Genomic DNA, 19,551 nt, shown 5'->3' on the forward strand with positions numbered 1-19,551 from the left:
GGGGTCGGCAAGTAACTTTGGCCGCGGGCCAATATTTTTTTTAGCCAGTAGATGGCGGGCCAGCTAGACAGAGTAGGCCTATGGATACAAATTAAATACTCTTATATAGGCCTATAATCGCAGAATATGATGGGTCCGTCACCGTCCGTGGATCATTCGTTCAATCGTTTTTTCAAATTAAAACCAAAAATAAAAAGAATAAAAATGACTTGTTTTTCCATTATTTATTTCCTGAACTAAAATGAAAAAACGAATAACGACGTGTTTTCTGATTTTCTGATTGTGCTCAGATCAAAAATAGAAAAAATGAATTACTGGATTAGACAAATTTTCATTTTGATTTTTGATTTTGAATTTAACACCTTAGGCAAGGTGTATCAAGGAAATCATTTTAAACAGATCAAGTACTATTGTGGTAACAGAACAGATTATGCCTCATTCGCTTACAGTCCGACTTTTGAACTTTATTCCTTTTTTTTATTATTATTTATTCGGGACACACACATACACACCTACGGTTTAATGAGGTCTGTCAATATAAATATTAGGCTATTTTAACATTGTAGGCCTACTGTCAGCAGAGAAAAAAATGCCACAGAAAAAAATTATGAAATATAAATAACATAAATTAAATAGGACAAAGCCTATCGCTCAAATTTCTAAGCAACATTAACGAAAATCATATTGCCCTACTGACAAATGAAGTAGGCTATTTTCTGCCGAACTATTTCAAACATCCTTGCAAAAAAAGAATGTTGTTGACTGACAATGGTTTCAGTACCAAACAGCTCCTCAGAGGTGTACAGGTGGTCAGAATTAAGTGTGGATACGCTGTCAAAAGATGTCGGGATGGGCTATTGTCAGTCAGACCGCCCACTCCGTCCAAAGTACATTAGAGTTCTGACCGCTACCGTCTTTTGACGCGCGAATGGACACAAAGTGGTCAAGCGTGAACTAGACGCGGCATGTGCGAATTTGCATCGCTATTCGCGTCCGGTTTGAACGTACAGTTATACTTTAAAATGTAATCCCGCACCGCATGATTCCCTATATGTGCGTTGCACACAGTATGCGGCGGTGAAATCGCAGCGCGACTACGGCTTTACTCAAGTATTGGAAGAGTTTTGTGCAGCATTTAGGACTTCCAAAATAATCCGGCGGGCCAGAAAATATTGCTGGCGGGCCACTTTTGGCCCGCGGGCCACCAGTTGCCGTTCCCTGGCGTACAGCAACACATCTGGCCACTCGTGGGCTAGCGCATCCACACCCAATGGTGCATCGTCGCCGGCCAGGGAGAAGAATAGGGGGCATTGCGCGTCTTCGCGCGATGCGTAGAGATCTACGGCAGCCTGGCCGAATCTCTCCCATAACATGAGGATCACCTTGGGGTGTAGTCTCCACTCCCCGTACAGAGGATTCCCTCTGGATAGTAGATCCGCTCCCCTGTTCATTATTCCCGGGACATGCGTGACGCCTAATGAGAGGAGAGACCTGCTGCTCCACATTATTAGTCTCTTCGCTAACATGTGAAGCATGTGAGAACGAACTCCTCCCTGCTGATTTATGTAGGCAATCGCCGTTGTATTGTCTGTCCTGACCAATACGTGATGATTCTTGAGAAAATGCACAAAATGTCTCAGAGCTAGAAACACTGTCAGTAGCTCTAGAAAATTGATGTGCCTCTCTCTCAGCGCCGGAGACCAAACTCCTATCACTGTTCTGCCCTCGAACACTGTGCCCCAGCCTGTGAGAGATGCATCCGTCGTCACCACTTTTCTCAGTACAATAGGAGAGGGCATCCTGTCCTGAGAAAAGATGGGGCTCTCCAATGACAGGGCGAATGCCTTGTGACGCTGTCCAGTTCTGAAAATCTCTTATTCGCAGTAGTCCCAGGGGAACCACGGACACCGTTGAGGCCATCAGTCTTAGTAGCCGAAGACACATCCTGAACGAGACTGATCTCCTTCTTTGAAAAGGGAGAGGCAGCTGTGAATTGTCTTGATGCGATCCTCTGATAGGAAAGCTCGAAACGTCACAGAATTCAACCTGAGACCCAAGTAGACTATTTCCCGGAAGCACCAATTACACCACATCTGCCAACCATGGCAGACCAATTGCTGCAGCTTCCAAAATCTTCCACGGGGAAGAGAGCGAGAATGACGAAACGGCAGGTAGCTGCGGTTTATATAAAGGGAGGCGGTACTCCCTGATCGCTGTAGCAATTGGTCTGCCATGGTTGGCAGACGTGGTATAATTGGTGCTTCCGCGATCGGTCACGCCTAGAGGCGTTCCCATAGTGAGATACCGAACGAATGTTAGAAAGAGAACTCAACACATATAGAGTAAAACCTATTTTAAATGTAAGAAAAACAGACAGAGGAGCTGCTCCAGCAGTTGAACTGAGAGCTGCAGAGCTGCAAACACAGTAGAGGAGTACTTTGTTGCACCTCCAGGTAAAAAAGAAAAAAAAGAAAAAGGAATTAACCAGAGATGGAAGAAATTTTGATTCACCGGTTACATTTCTAAACTGTTTGTCCATCTGAGTAGAACAAAGGTGTTTTGGTTAACTTTATTGCTCTGTACATTTTTTTTCTAAGTAACCAAATCTGTGTAACACTCATGAATAATCAATCTTTCTTTTTTAATGTAGGAAACATCCCACTTCCAAAGAAAGAAGAGAGATCTGCTATGCTTAAACACTGAAATGTAACACTGGCTCATACTTTGCGTTATAATAAATATTTATTTAATATATCAGTTGTGCTGTATCTAGAGAGTGGTAATGTTCCAAACATATTTTATTGAAATTATTAACATTCCCTTTATATAGACAGAACAAAACAAAAACAAATTACAAATCAAACACAAATATAAATTATTTATATAAACTAAGGAACCAACAATAATGGCATAGGCTATTACAGAGATAATACAATTTTACATAACAAAAATGTCAATGCAATAAAACTAGAAGACAGAACAGAGAATGTTGAGTTTGGTTTGCTTTATTTGCCTTTACATCACGTGATCGTGGGGAATTCCGTCATTCCAATGATCCCTGATGTTGAGAAGCTACTTATAGTTTGTCTACTCTAGAGTCTATATAAATTACAAACACTTTTTTAAGGTAAATATATGAAAAATATGTAGCCTAATGAAATTTTCAGGATTTGATTTGATGTTACTGAACAGGAATGTATTGTTTATTATTCAGAAAGCTGCGCTGACGTCCTGTCACCTGACCGCAGTGAGTTGAGAATGGAAACAGAAAGTGACTGAGTATGGTTTTGGAAACGAAACATTATTTTGAGGCGGGGCTTGAGTTGATGCTTTATATATATTCATGACATGACTCTGCTCACTGTGACCAGAGAGAGACACATTATTCAGCGTAATTTACCTGACTATTCAGCGAAAAGCCGTATTCATCAACCCAGCTCGGTAAGTTGCATAGCTTAGCCTAGTTATGAAACTAGTTGCACATTTATATTAATGCTAATCTCCCGCTTTGGAGAAGTATACGATGTTGTAGTAGTTCTAATCCTTTTATATTTTATCTCATGTTGACAGGTAATGGAACTCATAATAAAACTTTTGAACGGAGATGAGAAGCGGCTGGAGGTGGACAGTAATACCACAGTTGGTCAACTCAAGCAGCTCATTTCTCAGAACTTCAATGAACCTCCTCACAAACAGAAGCTTTCTATCGTCAACGGCCACCGTATCAACCTTGAGGATGATACCAAAATCCTCAGCAGTTACGGGTTGCACTCAGGCTCAGTGGTGAGTCTTATCATCACGAAACCTCGACCTTTCCAAGTGTTCGTCAGGAACGTGAAGGGCCAGACCAAAACCTATGATGTTGATGACAATGAGACCGTAGATCAGCTCCAGAATAAGATCTTCCGCAAAGAGAGTGTCCCCAAAGATCAGCAGCTACTGAAATGCAACGGCAGACAACTGGAGGCTGGAAAGACGCTGCAAGACTATGACATCACATCTGGAAGCACTGTTGACATGACTCTCCGTCTCCGAGGAGGATAATGAAGGAGATCCGCGCGACCAGGATTCATTACTGATCCAACTATTTATTGACTAAAGATTTAACATGTCAAAAATATAAAAATCCTACTGAAAAACACTTTTTTGTCGCTCTCTATACAATTATTTATAGCTTATAAATGTATAGGCCTCACATGTCTGATATTAGAATATTTAGTTTAAATTGAGATTTAAAGTTATGTGATTGAATAAATTGAAAAAATATGGAATAAGAATAATCCTTTCTCATACAGTTTTATTTTAAGGCCATATGTGCTGGCCTATATCCTTTGTTGTTATATGAATGTTGTATTTCTATGTTGTAAATAAAATGTAAATACCAGTCCTGTGCATTGTGCATGTTTTATTGACTTATGGAGTAACTGGTAAACACAGAAAACAAGGCTACTTCTAAAAATTTCAAACAAACATTTTCATATTAGGGATCACAGGATGAAAATCTAATCACTGTATTAATACAGTAGTCTATGTTTTTCCATTTTGAAATGAATAGGAGCTGATCACAAATGTGTGTTAATTCATTTTCTTTTTATTTAAACAAAAATATGACTAGATTATCACTTCCTGTCCTTAGACCATACCTCTGTACTTCATATAGAGTTAAACCTATTTTAAATGTAAGAAAAACAGCATTATACATAATTATATTTTAAAGTATCACTACTTTGTCTTGACAGAAAGATGTAGGCTAGTTAAAAATAAAAAGATTGTTTTTATGGGGTGTCACAGGTGTGTCCCTTCTGTGTCAGGTATTAAAGGTAGGGTAGGCAATTTTCGGAGCGGCTAGCAATAGCAAGTCCCTTTTCTTCAGAACTCTCTCCAAAGCCACACTTCGAAACACATGATCATGCACAGCAAAGTTTGCAAAGTGCCACGAGATGAGAGATGGCGTTAAACTACCTCATGTCTCAAAGCACATAACATTACAATAATAATGAACAAACAACTTAAAGAGCACTGACCTGTCTCACCTGACTGCAGCAGATTCATTTCGACATTGATGGTGTTGCCGTTAAACATAAATTAGAGTCACAAAGCGCTCCGAGTATATTGTCCCAGGTTTCCATCTCTTTCAAATTGCAATAGTTATGGCGTGAACGCAGCATAAGCTGGTTGTTTTGGTTCAGGAGGAACTGTAAAAGGTGGCTGCAGTTTCGGTTACGGTGCTCGGCCTCGGTGACTGACGTCTGTCTAATAGGCTCATGAAACACGCTGATGACGTGTGATGTAGAAAAAACATACATTGATGACATGGTGGGACATCGTACCATTGCATTCGGACCGAATGCAATGATTAAACGAACATTTTATGGTCCTACCTACACCTTCCACAGACAATATATACATATGAATACATTTAGATCACTTAACTTAGTGATCGCTATCATGATGTGAGGAGACTTCCAACCAGCATAACAAAAAAAAAAAAAAATCTGGAACAAATCGCCTAATGAAAACACTTCTAAAATCAGGAGATTTCAATGTCATGTATCTCTACAAATTGTATAATCCAACCAAAATAATTTATAAATAAATAAACTTTAATACTTCAGTTTTGTAGCATGTAGCTGGTTTGACATCAAACGCCTCTACATTTAGAGAAAAGCTTATCCCAAAAAACAAATTCAAAACTGCACTATAAATAGACTGTTACATAAACAAGATTGTCACCTGGCCTATTGTGCACCAGGGGTGTTTCAAATGCTGTATGACGTGCTCCACTTACCTGGATTTCCCCCAATCACGTGATCATGTGGAATGCCTTCTCATTCCAGTGATCTGTTTTCCTAATGCCTAAATGAAACTTAAGCAGACGGCTGTTTTTATGTTGATATTTGTTTTCAAAAATATTTTTTATGTTTATAAAACATCTATGTTGATAAAAAAATGCACTTGCGTAGATCACATTAAACAAATAGTCCTGCTATTCCCATGCTGCAAATAGCCTACAGAACGTTCCCCTACCGTTTCCATATAGGTCTAAATGCTGAGGTTGCATACATTTTTGAAATAACCTAAAAAGATACTATAGCATACACAGACCGTTCTTTAATAATTAGCGTTTTATTTTTATAACCATAACCATTTCCTTTCCAGAAAGTTCTTCTAGGATCCAAACAATGTTGAATAGCCTGAAGCAAACGCGATTTTTTTATAGCCTAATAAATAAAGATATTTTTCAATTTAACAGAATAAATGTGTTTTATATATGCATATCGTACTATTGTTTATTGCCACGTCAGCGATTAAGTGAGAATGGAAACAGAAAGTGACTACAGGTTTTCGGAAACAAAACATTGAGGAGGCGGAGCTTGAGTTGATGCTTAGTATAAATATTCATGCCTCTGCTCACTGTGACCAGAGACACATTGTTTGAGTGTGACTTACAATACTTAGAGCAATTCAGCGAAAGCCGTAGCAGCCTATTTGCAGAACCCAGCTCGGTAAGTCGCATTGCCTACAAATATTGCAAATTAATTTTAACGCTAATCTCTATTTTAAAATAAGTTTATGATGTTGTAGTAATACTTATATTTGATCTCATTCTGGCAGATAATGGAACTGACAGTAAAACTGTTGAACGGAGATGTGAAGCGGCTGGTGGTGGACGGTAATACCACAGTTGGTCAACTCAAGCAGCTCATTTCTCTGAACTTCAATGAACCTCCACACAAACAGAAGCTTTCTATCGTCAACGGCCACCGTATCAACCTTGAGGATGATTCCAGAAGCCTCAGCAGTTACGGGTTGCACTCAGGCTCAGTGGTGATGCTGCTCATCACGAACCCTGCACCTTTCCAAGTGTTCGTCAAGAACGAGAAGGGCCAGACCAAAACCTATGAAGTTGATGTTGATGAGACCGTTGATCAGCTCCAGACTAAGATCTTCCGCAAAGAGAGTGTCCCCAAAGATCAGCAGCGACTGATTTACAACGGAAGACAACTGGAGTCTAGCATGAAGTTGCAAGACTATGACATCACATCTGGAAGCACCATTCACATGACTCTCCGTCTCCGAGGAGGATAATGAAGGAGATCCGCGCGACCAGGATTCATTACTGATCCAACTTTTTATTGACTATAGATTATCAATGCAAAAATATAAAAATCCTACTGAAATACACTTTTAATCATTCTCTAGATAAGATTATCGCCTATAAATGTACATATGCCTAACATGTCTGATACTGGAATATTTAGTTTAAATTGTGATTTAAAGTATTCATGTGATTGTATATGAGAGTATTATTCTTATTCCATATTTTATTTATTCAGTGTCAGTTTAAGGCCATATGTGCTGGCCTATACCCTTTGTTGTTATGAATGTTATGCATTATATTTTTATGTAGTAAATAAAATGTTAATACCAGTCCTGTGCATTGTGCATGTTTTATTGACTTACTAGGAGTAACTGGTAAACACAAAACAGCAGTAGGCCTACAACTAATAATTTTCATATTATGGATCACTGGATGTAAAATATATTGTATTAATACAGTTGTCTATGTATTTACATTTTGAAATGAATAGGAGTTGATCACAAATTTACATTCATTTTCTTTTTATTTGATCAAAATTATGACTAGATTATCATTTGCTTCCCATAAAACCATCTGTCCTCAGACCATAACTCAACACTTTAGAGTAAAACCTATTTTAAATGTAAGAAAAATAGCATTAGCTTTGGTGTTTAATTTGGTGTTGATAGTGCTGCCATTGACACGCATACATTTGAGTCACAATCGGCTCCGAGTATAACGTCACAGGTTTCCATCTCTTCCAAATTACAGTAGTTATGGTGAGAACGCAGCATAAGCTTGTTGTTTTGGTACAGAAGGAACTGTAAAAGGTGGCTGCTGTTTGTTTACGGCCCTCGGTGACTGATGTCTGTCTAACTCTGCATAACATGGAAGACGCTGATGTCGTGTCATGTCTGCGTGAGTAGGGTGTGTGGAGGAATGGAAATACATATATACATTGACAGGCAGGTGGGACATCGTACCATTGCATTCGGACCGAATGCAATGATTGGATGAACATTTTATGGTCCTAGACCTTCCACAGACGATAAACATACATTTAGATCACAAAACTTAGTGATTGCCATCAGGATGTGAAGAGACTTCCAACCAGCATAACAAAAATTGTTTCTGGAACAAATCGCCTAATGAAAATACTTCTAAAATCAGGAAATTTGAATGTAATGCACATACAAATTGAATAATCCAACCAAAATAATTCATAAATAAACTTTAATACTTAAGTTTTGTAGCATGTAGCTGTTTTGACAACAAAAGCATCTTAAGAACATTTAGAGAAACGCTTATCCCAGGAAATAAACACAAAACTGCACTATAAATAGACTGTTAAGCACATAAACAAGATTGTCACCTATCAGGTGGGCCTAATTTTTTATTTTATTTTATTTTTGCAAATTTTAACAAATGTAAGATACAAAGACAGACAAACTTTCAGACAATAACAAGTTATAGTTCAATAGTTAACAAGAAAAATAATATGGAAAAGCCTGATTTATCTATTGAAAATTATTTGGCAAGAGAAAGAAAAGAAATAAGTGGGGGCACAAAAAAAGAAAAGCATATGAAAGAATATTAAACATGCTACAAATTCTAGATTGTTTAGCTTTCATATTTACAGACGTTGAAATTGTATTTAAGTACAACTTAAATTCTTAGGTGTGCCTATTGTGCACCACAGGTGTTTTGCATGCTGTATGACCTGCTCCAGTTACCTGGATTTACACCAATCACGTGATCATGAAGAATGCCCTCTCATTCCAATGAAGTTTTCCTGTTATGTCTAAATGAAACTCAAGAAGACGATTTTTTTATGTTGATATATATATATATATATATATATATATATATATATATATATATATATATATATATATATATATATATATATATATAGGCCTATATATAGGCCTATATATAGTTTATGAACTATATATAGTTTACATCTATGTTGATAAATTGCACTCTTGTTTATGTAGATCACATTAAACAAATAGTCCTGCTATTACCATGCAGCAAATAGCCTACAGAACGTTCCCCTACCGTTTCCATATAGCCTAGTCTAAATGCTGAGGTTGCATACGTTTTTGTAATAACCTAAAAAGAGCCTATCATACACAGAACGTTCTCTAATAATTAGGCTATATAGATTTTATTTTTATAACATAAACATTAGGCTACCTTTCCAGAAAGTTCTTCTAGGATCCAAACAATGTTGGATAGACTAAAGCAAACGATTATTATTTTTTTATAGCCTAATCGTTATTTTTAAATTTAACGGAATAAATGTGTTTTATATATGTAGCATATTGTTTATTAGCACTGAACATCGTGTTGATCAATGTTTTCTCAGGACTTATTACGTCAGCGATTATTGAGAATGGAAACAGAAAGTGACTGAGCAGGTTTTCGGAAACGAAACATTGAGGCGGAGGCGGAGCATGAGTTGACGCTTTGTATAAATATTCATGCCTCTGCTCACTGTGACCAGAGATACATTGTTTGAGTGTGACTTACAATACTTATTCAAAGAGCAATTCAGCGAAAGCCGTAGCAGCCTATTTGCAAAACCCAGCTCGGTAAGTTGCATTATTGCCTACAAATATTGCACATTAATTTTAACGCTAATCTTTAAAAAATATATATTTTAATGTTAGGCTACTATTTAACTATTTATTAAAATTGTAAACGAATTTTTAAATAAGTAGGCTATATGATGTTGTAGTAGTTCTAATGCTTATATTTGATCTCATTCTGGCAGATAATGGAACTGACAGTAAAACTGTTGAACGGAGATGTGAAGCGACTGGTGGTGGACGGTAATACCACAGTTGGTCAACTCAAGCAGGTCATTTGTCAGAACTTCAATGAACCTCCTCACAAACAAAAGCTTTCTATCGTCAACGGTCACCGTATCAGCCTTGAGGATGATTCCAGAAGCCTCAGCAGTTACGGGTTGCACTCAGGCTCAGTGGTGATGCTGCTCATCACGAACCCTGCACCTTTCCAAGTGTTCGTCAGGAACGAGAAGGGCCAGACCAAAACCTATGAAGTTGATGTTGATGAGACCGTAGATCAGCTCCAGAATAAGATCTTCCGCAAAGAGAGTGTCCCCAAGGATCAGCAGCGACTGATTTACAACGGCAGACAACTGGAGTCTAGCATGAAGTTGCAAGACTATGACATCACATCTGGAAGCACCATTCACATGACTCTCCGTCTCCGAGGAGGATAATCGGTTAGAATGTGTGCAAATAGGAACAAAAACAGCGCCGTTGTCATTATGTGTTAAATTATTTAAAAGCTGTAAATATGACATCGCCTTGACGATGTAGCCTAACTTTGATTGTGTGATAAACGTCACTATGTCTTAAGAACTCATGTAATTCCAGAGTGTTTATCTGCATCATTACTGTATATTTTGTAGTTATGAATGATGTTTCATTGTATTTTGCATCGTAAGTAAAATAATAAATGCTCTAAACATTTCCAATCAGAGTTTCAGTTTTTATCAACTTATTGGTTTTCTAACTCTTTGACTCCAAAGGCTTCTCAGTATTGTCCACATCATCATTCATAAGTCATTCATCACACATTCCCCATCCCCAATAAGTTTGTGGTTTACTGGAAAAGGATTTTTTTTAAATGTACCCAATAAAATATTTTAAAGATTGACACAGCTAGAAAAATGTAGACTATAGCCTATTCTTTATTTAAAAAAAAAAAAAAAAAAAAAAAAAAAGGTTTTATTGTTTTACAGGACTTTTCCAGGTCTAAAAGCACACTTTTACAATTAGGGTAGTCGACATATCCAGGTTTTCCAAGATCGGAACCCTCGTTCTTCAAAGAAAAAAGAAATGTTGAGGGGGTGAATTAAAATAAGAAATATGCTGATATTTAGCCAGTTTTAATACTTCTTTTTCTTTATTTTAAATGATTAGAGGTCATCTTGAGGCTACATTGTAAGTTTGCTGAGGCCTGAGTAGGCTGAGTCACTTAAATAATCCTATATAAAAATAAATAAAAAAAAACTATAGAGAAGGCTACATTTAAAACAAATACTGCACCCCAAATACTGCAATCATAAGATGTTTACTCTCTGGCCCAAGAATGTAGAATATTAAGGAAGACATTCTTGGAATTGCATACAAGAACAAAGTTACATCTGAACAAAGTTAAAGTGTATTTTTCATTGTCATATCATTACCTTTCTTTTTAATACAAACTGATCACATTTCTCCAGAAAACATTCATAACAATTTTAAGACCAATGATGAATGGAAAGTGATGAAAACAGATTGGCACGCTGTTGTGCACATTGGGACTGGGCGTGGTTGCTTTATATGGCATGTTTCGGCTTACCTGGGTTTCCCTCGTCACATGACAATGGGAAATACCATATCTTTCCAATGATTCACTCATCAGGAGCAGAATGGAAAATGAATGTTGTGTAAGAAGCTGTCAACGAAACACATTTTCGTGATGTTGAATATCCACAAGTAAACTGCACTGCACTTGATAGCACTTTGTGGCAACAAATGAAGTCAACATGAGCATTATTTGAACAAGGAAATTACATTGTATAATTGCATATTTAGGCTAATGCATATCAAACAAATGTTATATAATAATAAAAGCATTAAAGAACAAAGATCTGGCCATACTGTACACTATTTGAAATTGGTTCAATCTACAAAATTCCACTATGATGCAATTCTCGTGCATGTTTATTAAAGCCCTGAACACACCCAGATGTTTGTGCCCTACGTCACGTTTATGGCCTGTCATGCTCACAGGTTTTCTGAAGTATGGAAACAGAAAGTCGCTGAATAATCACTGGAAAGGAAACTCGGTGTGGGGGCGAGTTTCAAAACAATCACAAACTGATAGTGTGTTTGAGAGTGAGGCAACTTTGTTTGCAGGGCTATACAAGCATACAAAACATATTAGCAAGGTCACTGCTATTTATGTAAATCTTAGAATAAACTCTTTTAAAGAGTGAAGATAATAATAGTATTAGTAAATGCAAAAATGTGTTTTTTTTTAATTAATCAAATACAACACAATCAAAATGCTGACATCATTGTCAGTGCCTCCACAAGCAGAAAGACACAGCATGTGTCTCACGACAGATCTTTTCTAAAAATATTCAATTCAGGGCAATAATTCAATAACAGTCAATGGAAGTAGCAGTAAAATCTCAATATTGATCTACATTACAGTTATTTTACAGAAGACGACCAATATTCCCTGTCAGTCGTTCTGGAAGATATTTAAAACAGTGCTACACATTAGTCCTTTAAAGGCACAAACTGGATTCATAAACCAACCTAGGCTCACTTTAACTGGTTTTGTGGTTTCATTTCCTAACAGAGGCTAGATAGGCATACCAGAACAGGGCAACCAGGTTGGCAAACAGCACTCGAAACTGTGAAAAGAGTAAAGGAAACGAAAGGGAGATAATGAATCGGAGATCAATCTGAAGGAGAGGAAATGGTGTCATGCTCTTGTGCTTACCTGTACAGGTATATAGTTGATGTTGATAAACTGAAACGGGGTCCAAACCTTCCAGTTCATCTTCATTGCAGGCCAGTAACTTGCTTTAATTTTCTTTTGAACTTCTGTGATTGTCTTGCCCTGCAAAGATCTCATTTTCATTATTTTCAGGATCACAAGGATGTTGTGCCACCATAAATCTCATGAATTAGAAATATAAGATAAAATAAGTTTAGTGCACATTATAGTAGCTGTAAAATGAAAGCTTGTTTCCGCCACAGAATAAAAAAAAATATTTCTCAGAGATATAAAATCTTTATATCTCACAATTCTGAGAAAATCTTTTTTGACAAGATATTAACTTGCAATTCTGACTTTTTTAAACTCAGAATTACAAGATATAAACTCAAAATTGTGAGAAATAACATCAGAACTGCAAGATATAAACTTGCAATTACAGGAAAAAAGTCAGAATTGCACATTTATATCTCAATTCTGACTTTTTTTATTAATATGGTAAGATATAAGCTCCCAACTACAAGAAAAAAAGTCACAATTACTTATTTTATTTTTTATTCTGTGGCGGAAACAAGCTTCCGTAGTAAACGTAATCATCCTAACCCTAACTTTTAGATTCATTTTAACTTGTGTTTATCTGCATATGCTTTATAATATCTTCTGTTCTCTGTGTTCTCTTCCTTGTGCATGTCTCCGGATGTGTGTGTGTTTGCTAATTGTATAAGATACAGCTTCAGCGCTCTGTAACCTTGAAGGACAGTCAGATTGATAAAAAATAATGAATGGACATTAACACCTGTTGAGCCATGAAAAGCTACTTTGTTTCAAGGAAGAAACGAGTTTCCAAATACAAAAGAACATTCTTCCCTAATGTCTCTTCGTTCAGACATTCATTTAACCGTTTTGATTTGTTTTTGTACTCAATAAAAATTCTCTATTAGCCTTTTATTTGTTTAATGGTGTCTTGACCCAGTAAATCTTCAAGCACAAGGTAAAACAGGGAAAAAAGTTCAGTATTACAATATATTAGATGTCAATTGTAATTAGCGGAGTGGTGGTGCGACACTGGCAGCTCTTTTGGAAAATTAAATCCCTTTAAACTAAAAAAAACCTGAATCAATGTTGTACTTTGTTGACTTTTGGCCTTATGTAGATTCACAGAGAAATCAAAGCCTCTGTCAACAACACTAATCTGAACCACCTCGTGAGCTGAGAGACTGAACACTGTAGATCAGCAAACAGATGAAGTTCATTGACCAGCAGATATACTCTATATTCTGGTCAAAGTTGAGTATCATGAAGGACGGCTCACATAAGATCTGCTTTTAATGAAAAGATTGCTGCGTGATCTATGAGTGACAACCAGTCCTGTTGCCTTACGCTCCACAACATTGTGAAAATCACATGCTTGCTTCATCCATCCTCCACAATTACTACCAACTTCTCATTAAATTGTAAAACAATGTCTCAACAACAGTAACAACAACAAAGTTGCATACAGAGGTATGTCCAGAAAATGAAGTAAGTGTAAACAAATGCAGAAATATGTCCTAAAACACTTGTGCTGTATTTAAAGTGCCCCTATTATGCTACAATAGTTTAACATGCATTCAAGGTCAAAAACTTTTTTCTGAAACGGTTCGAGAAAAGATTCGATCTCTCTTTCAGAAAGCCTACTCTGCTCTGATTGGTCAGATGGCCCAGTCTGTTGTGATTGGTCCACCGCTTAGAGTGTGTGTCGGAAACTATACTTCCATTAACATTACATCTTTGGAGGCTTCCTCAGCACTTATAGTGAAGCAGACAGTAACAATGTTCTTGGTTTTTGGTCAAAGAGGATTTGCTTCCGCAGCGCAGAAAACAGTGTCTTCTCGACATGTCGACAACACAAACCAAACTCTTCCAGGCCTCAGCTACAACTACAGTGTTTGAGGGGCAAAGTAGACGTTGTTTGCAGACAGCCGATGAAGGCCAAGGCTGGAATTAGGCAAATTTGTTACAAAACTACATATAGGCAGTACAGAATCAGTTCTTTCTTTTCAGAGACAATTACTCCATATGTCATGCACTTTGGTCTTTGAGCTTTGCAGACCTTTTACATTCACAAACAGATATATTACACACCACATGAAAGGTAATATCTGAAAAAAACACTCTAAGAAAACATTTTTTCTGTCCAATGAAGTAGTAACTTTGATTAATGTCACAAAGAAGTTCAGTTATGAAACATTACCTCCAAAGCATTCATAACCACATAGAAGAGCAAGAGGAAAGCCGGGGCGAATATGAGCCGTTCCAGCAGAAGGCGCTTGATCAGGCAGTATGGGACAGTGGTTGGCAAAAGCACCTCCAGGAGCTGGTAGAAGTAATGACTGAGTGGACCTGTGATAAAAAGTCTGAAAAAATCAAAGAGACATTTTAAACATTTATAACTCATCGTATAACAGTTCTGATATTAAATATTTAATCCTTTTGTAAAACGACTTAAAGTGTACTGCAATGTGCAATCAAATTGAATTATTTAACTCATTCAACAAATCACTCTACCCATAAATTGCAAAGTGTACAGGTCCCAGAATGTTGATTTTCTTTTTTGGGCTATTTTCTTTGCTGTGCTTCCTGTACTCCAAAGCTTGAGACAGAAGATTTCCCAAAGCAGACAGAATGCCACTGTAAGAAAGGACAAAACAACTATTGTATCACTGTACCCAAATGGTCTTGCATCTAATGAAGAAGACACTTGTCTTTTTGTGTTTGGTTACTTTTGACAGGACTTGATTGCCCCACCCTCCAAACAACCAATGGAAAAAGACGTATTGCAAAGTCCCTCATGGCTTAAGCTTGCATAAAAAAAAAGTAATGGATAAAGTAAACGGATATTTTGCTACAAAGTTTTTGTTTAATTACGTTTAATTAGTGATTAACTTGTTTTAAAAATATTTTATATAAAACTGACATCACATTTCCCTGTTGTTATATTAATAATAACTATTAAAAAAATTATAAATTATTAAGTATCATTATCTTATTAGGGACATTTCATCTTCATACAGTAGGTGTAAATTTACCAACCAGAGGAAATTGTAACTAACAGTTACAGGGACTATCATTATCAATACTAAAAAGAAATTCCGAGACTAACAAGGAAAAACTGCTTTTACGATTTTTGTGAAATAACAAAAAGTAAACGACTGGTAATAGGCCTATATTTTGTACTGGTTTGAGCAAAATAGTAAAATAAATAAATAAATTGTACTTGTCTGATATCACCGCAAGCAGAATTCGTCAAAGTAGATCGAGGATTGATATTATATGATCAGTGTGTAATGTTTGAATGTATAATGATTTATTAGTGGTTTAACTAAGACGATACGATAATGCAAACTTGGCTGTCACTCAGCATGGTAATATTAGTAACTTAACTCCCCGAAATACAGCTAGCCAACAAACGTTAGCTTTAACAAAGATGTAAACTGACCTCGTAACCGATTTGGTGATGATTGGATATTGCTTTAACAAGCTCAGGTATTGCTGCAGTACCCACGCCAGAAAAGAGGGATCTCGGACAAGTACACTTTGCGTTGGCATCGTCAGTTTACTTTACTAGTACGTGTGTGCACTTGGGTCGTTAGACTAGACCAACGTTTTCTTAACAAAGTGCAAATCCTTGATGAGGACTGAGGAGGGTCGAACGCAGCGTGCGTGGACGTGTACGTCATAGAACAGAACGGCTCTGTGCAATCCTATTGGTTTACTTCAACATGACCACGCCCTAAAGTCCACGTGCTGAGAGATACATCAATTCTTATTAAAGGGATAGAACATTCGGTCAAACCTGCATGACTATTGTTCTCACGAGCGAAGATATTAGGCAGAATATTAATTATTTTTTAAAATAATGAATATGAATGATGACGGGGTGTTGAAAAAAAAAACTTTTTTTTTTTTAAATGACCAAGTCTTCCCCTCTAGCATAGCTTTCATTTGCAAAGATTCAGAGACAATAGGCCATAGACATAATAAATACATGCAATAGGCTATGTGCACAAGCGCCGCGACGAACTTCCGCTATTGTCAGTTGTCGGCATATCAGTTTCCGGTTTACGGCCGCTTCATCGGCATCCGCTGTAAACAAACAAGATGAGTGCTGCTGTTGTACGAAATAAAGAGATACTATGTGCGTGACACATCTAAGTTTCTAAGAACTGTAGGTGGATCTTACGGCCGTTTCCCACATACTCCGTGTGCAGTGTGTGTGTGTGTGTGTGTGTGTGTGAGTGCGGTGCAGGAGCAGCACGCGCTATAGTGCTTCATATGCGTTCGCAGTGAATAACTGATTCACGGCTGTACCACAACAAACACTTACTATTTTTATTTAAAATCCAGAAGTTACGCTGCAACTTTTATTTAATAAAATGTTTTTTCAGCATTGCGATTCTCTTTGTAGCCTACACATATAACCTACACTCTTTAATGGACGCATGCACGTTTAAACACAATTTAAACAACGTAGGGCTATTATTCCATGCATTACTTATATTAAGTTGCTCAAGCAAGTGGTCAAATATTTAACTGTAAATTGACAAAAACAGCCGACTCTCATGCCTTTTCTTTTCCATTTAAATTTTAATAAAATAAATCTTGCATGTCACAAAGAACTTGTTTTTCCACCTCCACGAATGAGACTACAATTTATTTAATTAAACGCATTTATGGTGAAATTACTACATTTTCATGTCAATCTTTGTTCATTTTGACCACGAAACATGCGCTGTCACTTCAATTCAGAGTTTGCAGCACAGCAGAAATAGACTCGGTGCGGAAACGATCTAGATAAATTTTAATTTGTCAATAAATTGTAGTAATCTCACCATAAATGCATTTAATTCTATAGGCCTACTACTATTTTTCACAGTCATCTTTTTACTTTTAGAAGACCGGGGTAAAGCAAGGTAAACTACAATTTACTTAAACAAGGCGACATAATGATCAACACTCTCATTCGTGGAGGTGGAAAAACAAGTTCTTTGTGACATGCAAGATTTATTTTATTAAAATTTAAATGGAAAAGAAAAGGCATGAGAGTCGGCTGTTTTTGTCAATTTACAGTTAAATATTTGACCACTTGCTTGAGCAACTTAATATAATGGTGCCTTCACGTGCTATGGTAATTATGGTAAATACCAAAAGCCGACATGGAAAATGCACATGAACACCCCCTCATGTGGTATTTTCCACTGGGCAACTCGTAGAATATTTTGATGCACGAGTTGCCGAGATGAGATAACCTTTGACCTTTTCAAAATGGCGGAGAGCAACGCAAGAGCAGTGGGTAAGGGTTTCATATTACTTTGAAGGTACCCCCGGGAGCCGCCATTGGCTAACAAGCCTTCACCTGCTGTTAGCATCCCATTGACTCCCATTCATTTTGGCGTCACTTTGACAGCGAATAACTTTACATCTGAGGCGTTTAAAGACTTCATTTGTCCATGGTTTATTTCTAAAGAAACACGACAATGTATAAAAGGCTCCATTACCTTGTATCTTACGTTATGGCCCCGTAGAAGCAGTTTTTGTAAAAGTAGGCTAACGATTGCGTCATAACCACGCGACTCTCTGGAAATTACCGTAGAGACAGGAAGAGAAGCTCGCATGCAATTTGGGGGACGTGGAGGCATAAAGTCCGATAAAGTCAAAGGAGAAGGCCATAGAGAGTCATGACGTTGCTCCTGCTCCTAGCTCATGGACAGCTCCTACTCACACTTTCCATCTCTGCAAGATTCGGAAGGGAATGGTTCAGATTTCGTCTGGCACAGCTACTAGAAAACTTACAACTGTCAGGCAGGCTGCTCACGTCACATCCACGTTGTCAAGCTCAGTTTGAGTCTGCGCAGTACGCCTGGCAATCAGGAAATGAGGGCTTCTAATGTGCTTCACTTTCTCTCCGTTGAAACCTATGGGGTCGCTGTGTCCAGTTTATATACTGTCTATGCGCAAGAGTCGTGAATACTGTTAGCGGATAGTTTTTGTAGCCTATACAATGTTGTGTCATTAACGATTGTAATATAATGCGTTAACACTCAATTTTCAACTTCGCTGCAATTTCCTTGGTTCATATTTAATCATTTTATGTCATGTTTTATTTTTTTTTAATTATTAATTATGTTTTAATCATCAGAAAGCAGCACATTTACGCGTGTTTTTTTTTTTGTAAAGATAAAAAAGATACTACTGACACAGACCTTGCGGGTACTACATTACGACAACAAAAGCACTTGAACACAACACACTGGTAAATACCAGTTCACAAGTGGAAAATATCATCTTTTCCATAGCACGTGAAGGCACCATTAGTAATGCATGAAATAATAGCCCTACGTTGTTTAAATTGTGTTTAAACGTGCATGCGTCCATTAAAGAGTGTAGGTTATATGTGTACAAAGAGAATCGCAATGCTGAAAAAAACATTTTATTAAATAAAAGTTGCAGCGTAACTTCTGGATTTTAAATAAAAATAGTAAGTGTTTGTTGTGGTACAGCCGTGAATCAGTTATTCACTGCGAACGCATATATGAAGCACTATAGCGCGTGCTGCTCCTGCACCGCACTCTCTCACACACACACACACACACACACTGCACACGGAGTATGTGGGAAACGGCCGTAAGATCCACCTACAGTTCTTAGAAACTTAGATGTGTCACGCACATAGTATCTCTTTATTTCGTACAACAGCAGCACTCATCTTGTTTGTTTACAGCGGATGCCGATGAAGCGGCCGTAAACCGGAAACTGATATGCCGACAACTGACAATAGCGGAAGTTCGTCGCGGCGCTTGTGCACATAGCCTATTTCAAGACCAGAAAAACTTTGAGTTTTTTAGTCATGCGATTTAAAACAAGAAGTGGAAAACGTTTAAAGGAAATATATTATTGTT

At 37.3% G+C, this 19,551-nt stretch overlaps 4 protein-coding genes across 5 annotated transcripts; 3 read left to right on the forward strand and 1 right to left on the reverse strand.

The window, feature by feature from the left end:
• Nucleotides 1–3,214: 3,214 nt before the first annotated feature.
• LOC308691157 (uncharacterized protein) lies at nucleotides 3,215–4,777 on the forward strand. Its single transcript, XM_081366107.1, has 2 exons — nucleotides 3,215–3,441; nucleotides 3,571–4,777. The coding sequence occupies exons 1-2, from the start codon at nucleotides 3,349–3,351 to the stop codon at nucleotides 4,042–4,044; spliced, it is 567 nt and encodes a 188-aa protein (XP_081222233.1). The 5' UTR covers nucleotides 3,215–3,348; the 3' UTR covers nucleotides 4,045–4,777.
• Nucleotides 4,778–6,376: 1,599 nt separating this feature from the next.
• On the forward strand, nucleotides 6,377–7,603 carry LOC308691156 (polyubiquitin-like). Its single transcript, XM_081366106.1, has 2 exons — nucleotides 6,377–6,506; nucleotides 6,616–7,603. The coding sequence occupies exons 1-2, from the start codon at nucleotides 6,402–6,404 to the stop codon at nucleotides 7,087–7,089; spliced, it is 579 nt and encodes a 192-aa protein (XP_081222232.1). The 5' UTR covers nucleotides 6,377–6,401; the 3' UTR covers nucleotides 7,090–7,603.
• Nucleotides 7,604–9,100: 1,497 nt separating this feature from the next.
• Nucleotides 9,101–10,814, forward strand: LOC308691153 (polyubiquitin-like). The gene is made up of 2 exons (XM_081366102.1): nucleotides 9,101–9,678; nucleotides 9,861–10,814. The coding sequence occupies exons 1-2, from the start codon at nucleotides 9,568–9,570 to the stop codon at nucleotides 10,332–10,334; spliced, it is 585 nt and encodes a 194-aa protein (XP_081222228.1). The 5' UTR covers nucleotides 9,101–9,567; the 3' UTR covers nucleotides 10,335–10,814.
• Nucleotides 10,791–16,689, reverse strand: pxmp2 (peroxisomal membrane protein 2). Of its 2 annotated transcripts, XM_081366101.1 has the most exons (6): nucleotides 16,092–16,316; nucleotides 15,161–15,283; nucleotides 14,847–15,009; nucleotides 12,617–12,736; nucleotides 12,430–12,527; nucleotides 11,031–11,557 (listed from the first exon to the last, which is right to left on the reverse strand). In XM_081366101.1, exons 1-5 carry the CDS (start codon nucleotides 16,199–16,201, stop codon nucleotides 12,459–12,461), a joined length of 585 nt encoding a protein of 194 aa, XP_081222227.1. In that variant the 5' UTR covers nucleotides 16,202–16,316; the 3' UTR covers nucleotides 11,031–11,557; nucleotides 12,430–12,458. The 2 variants fall into 2 exon arrangements, with proteins under 2 accessions (XP_081222226.1, XP_081222227.1); XM_081366100.1 differs by having other exon boundaries at nucleotides 10,791–12,527; nucleotides 16,092–16,689.
• Nucleotides 16,690–19,551: the final 2,862 nt, after the last annotated feature.

Source organism: Scardinius erythrophthalmus (genome assembly GCF_964197995.2).
Source record: "Scardinius erythrophthalmus genome assembly, chromosome: 5".
NCBI classification, from domain to species: Eukaryota; Metazoa; Chordata; class Actinopteri; order Cypriniformes; family Leuciscidae; genus Scardinius; species Scardinius erythrophthalmus.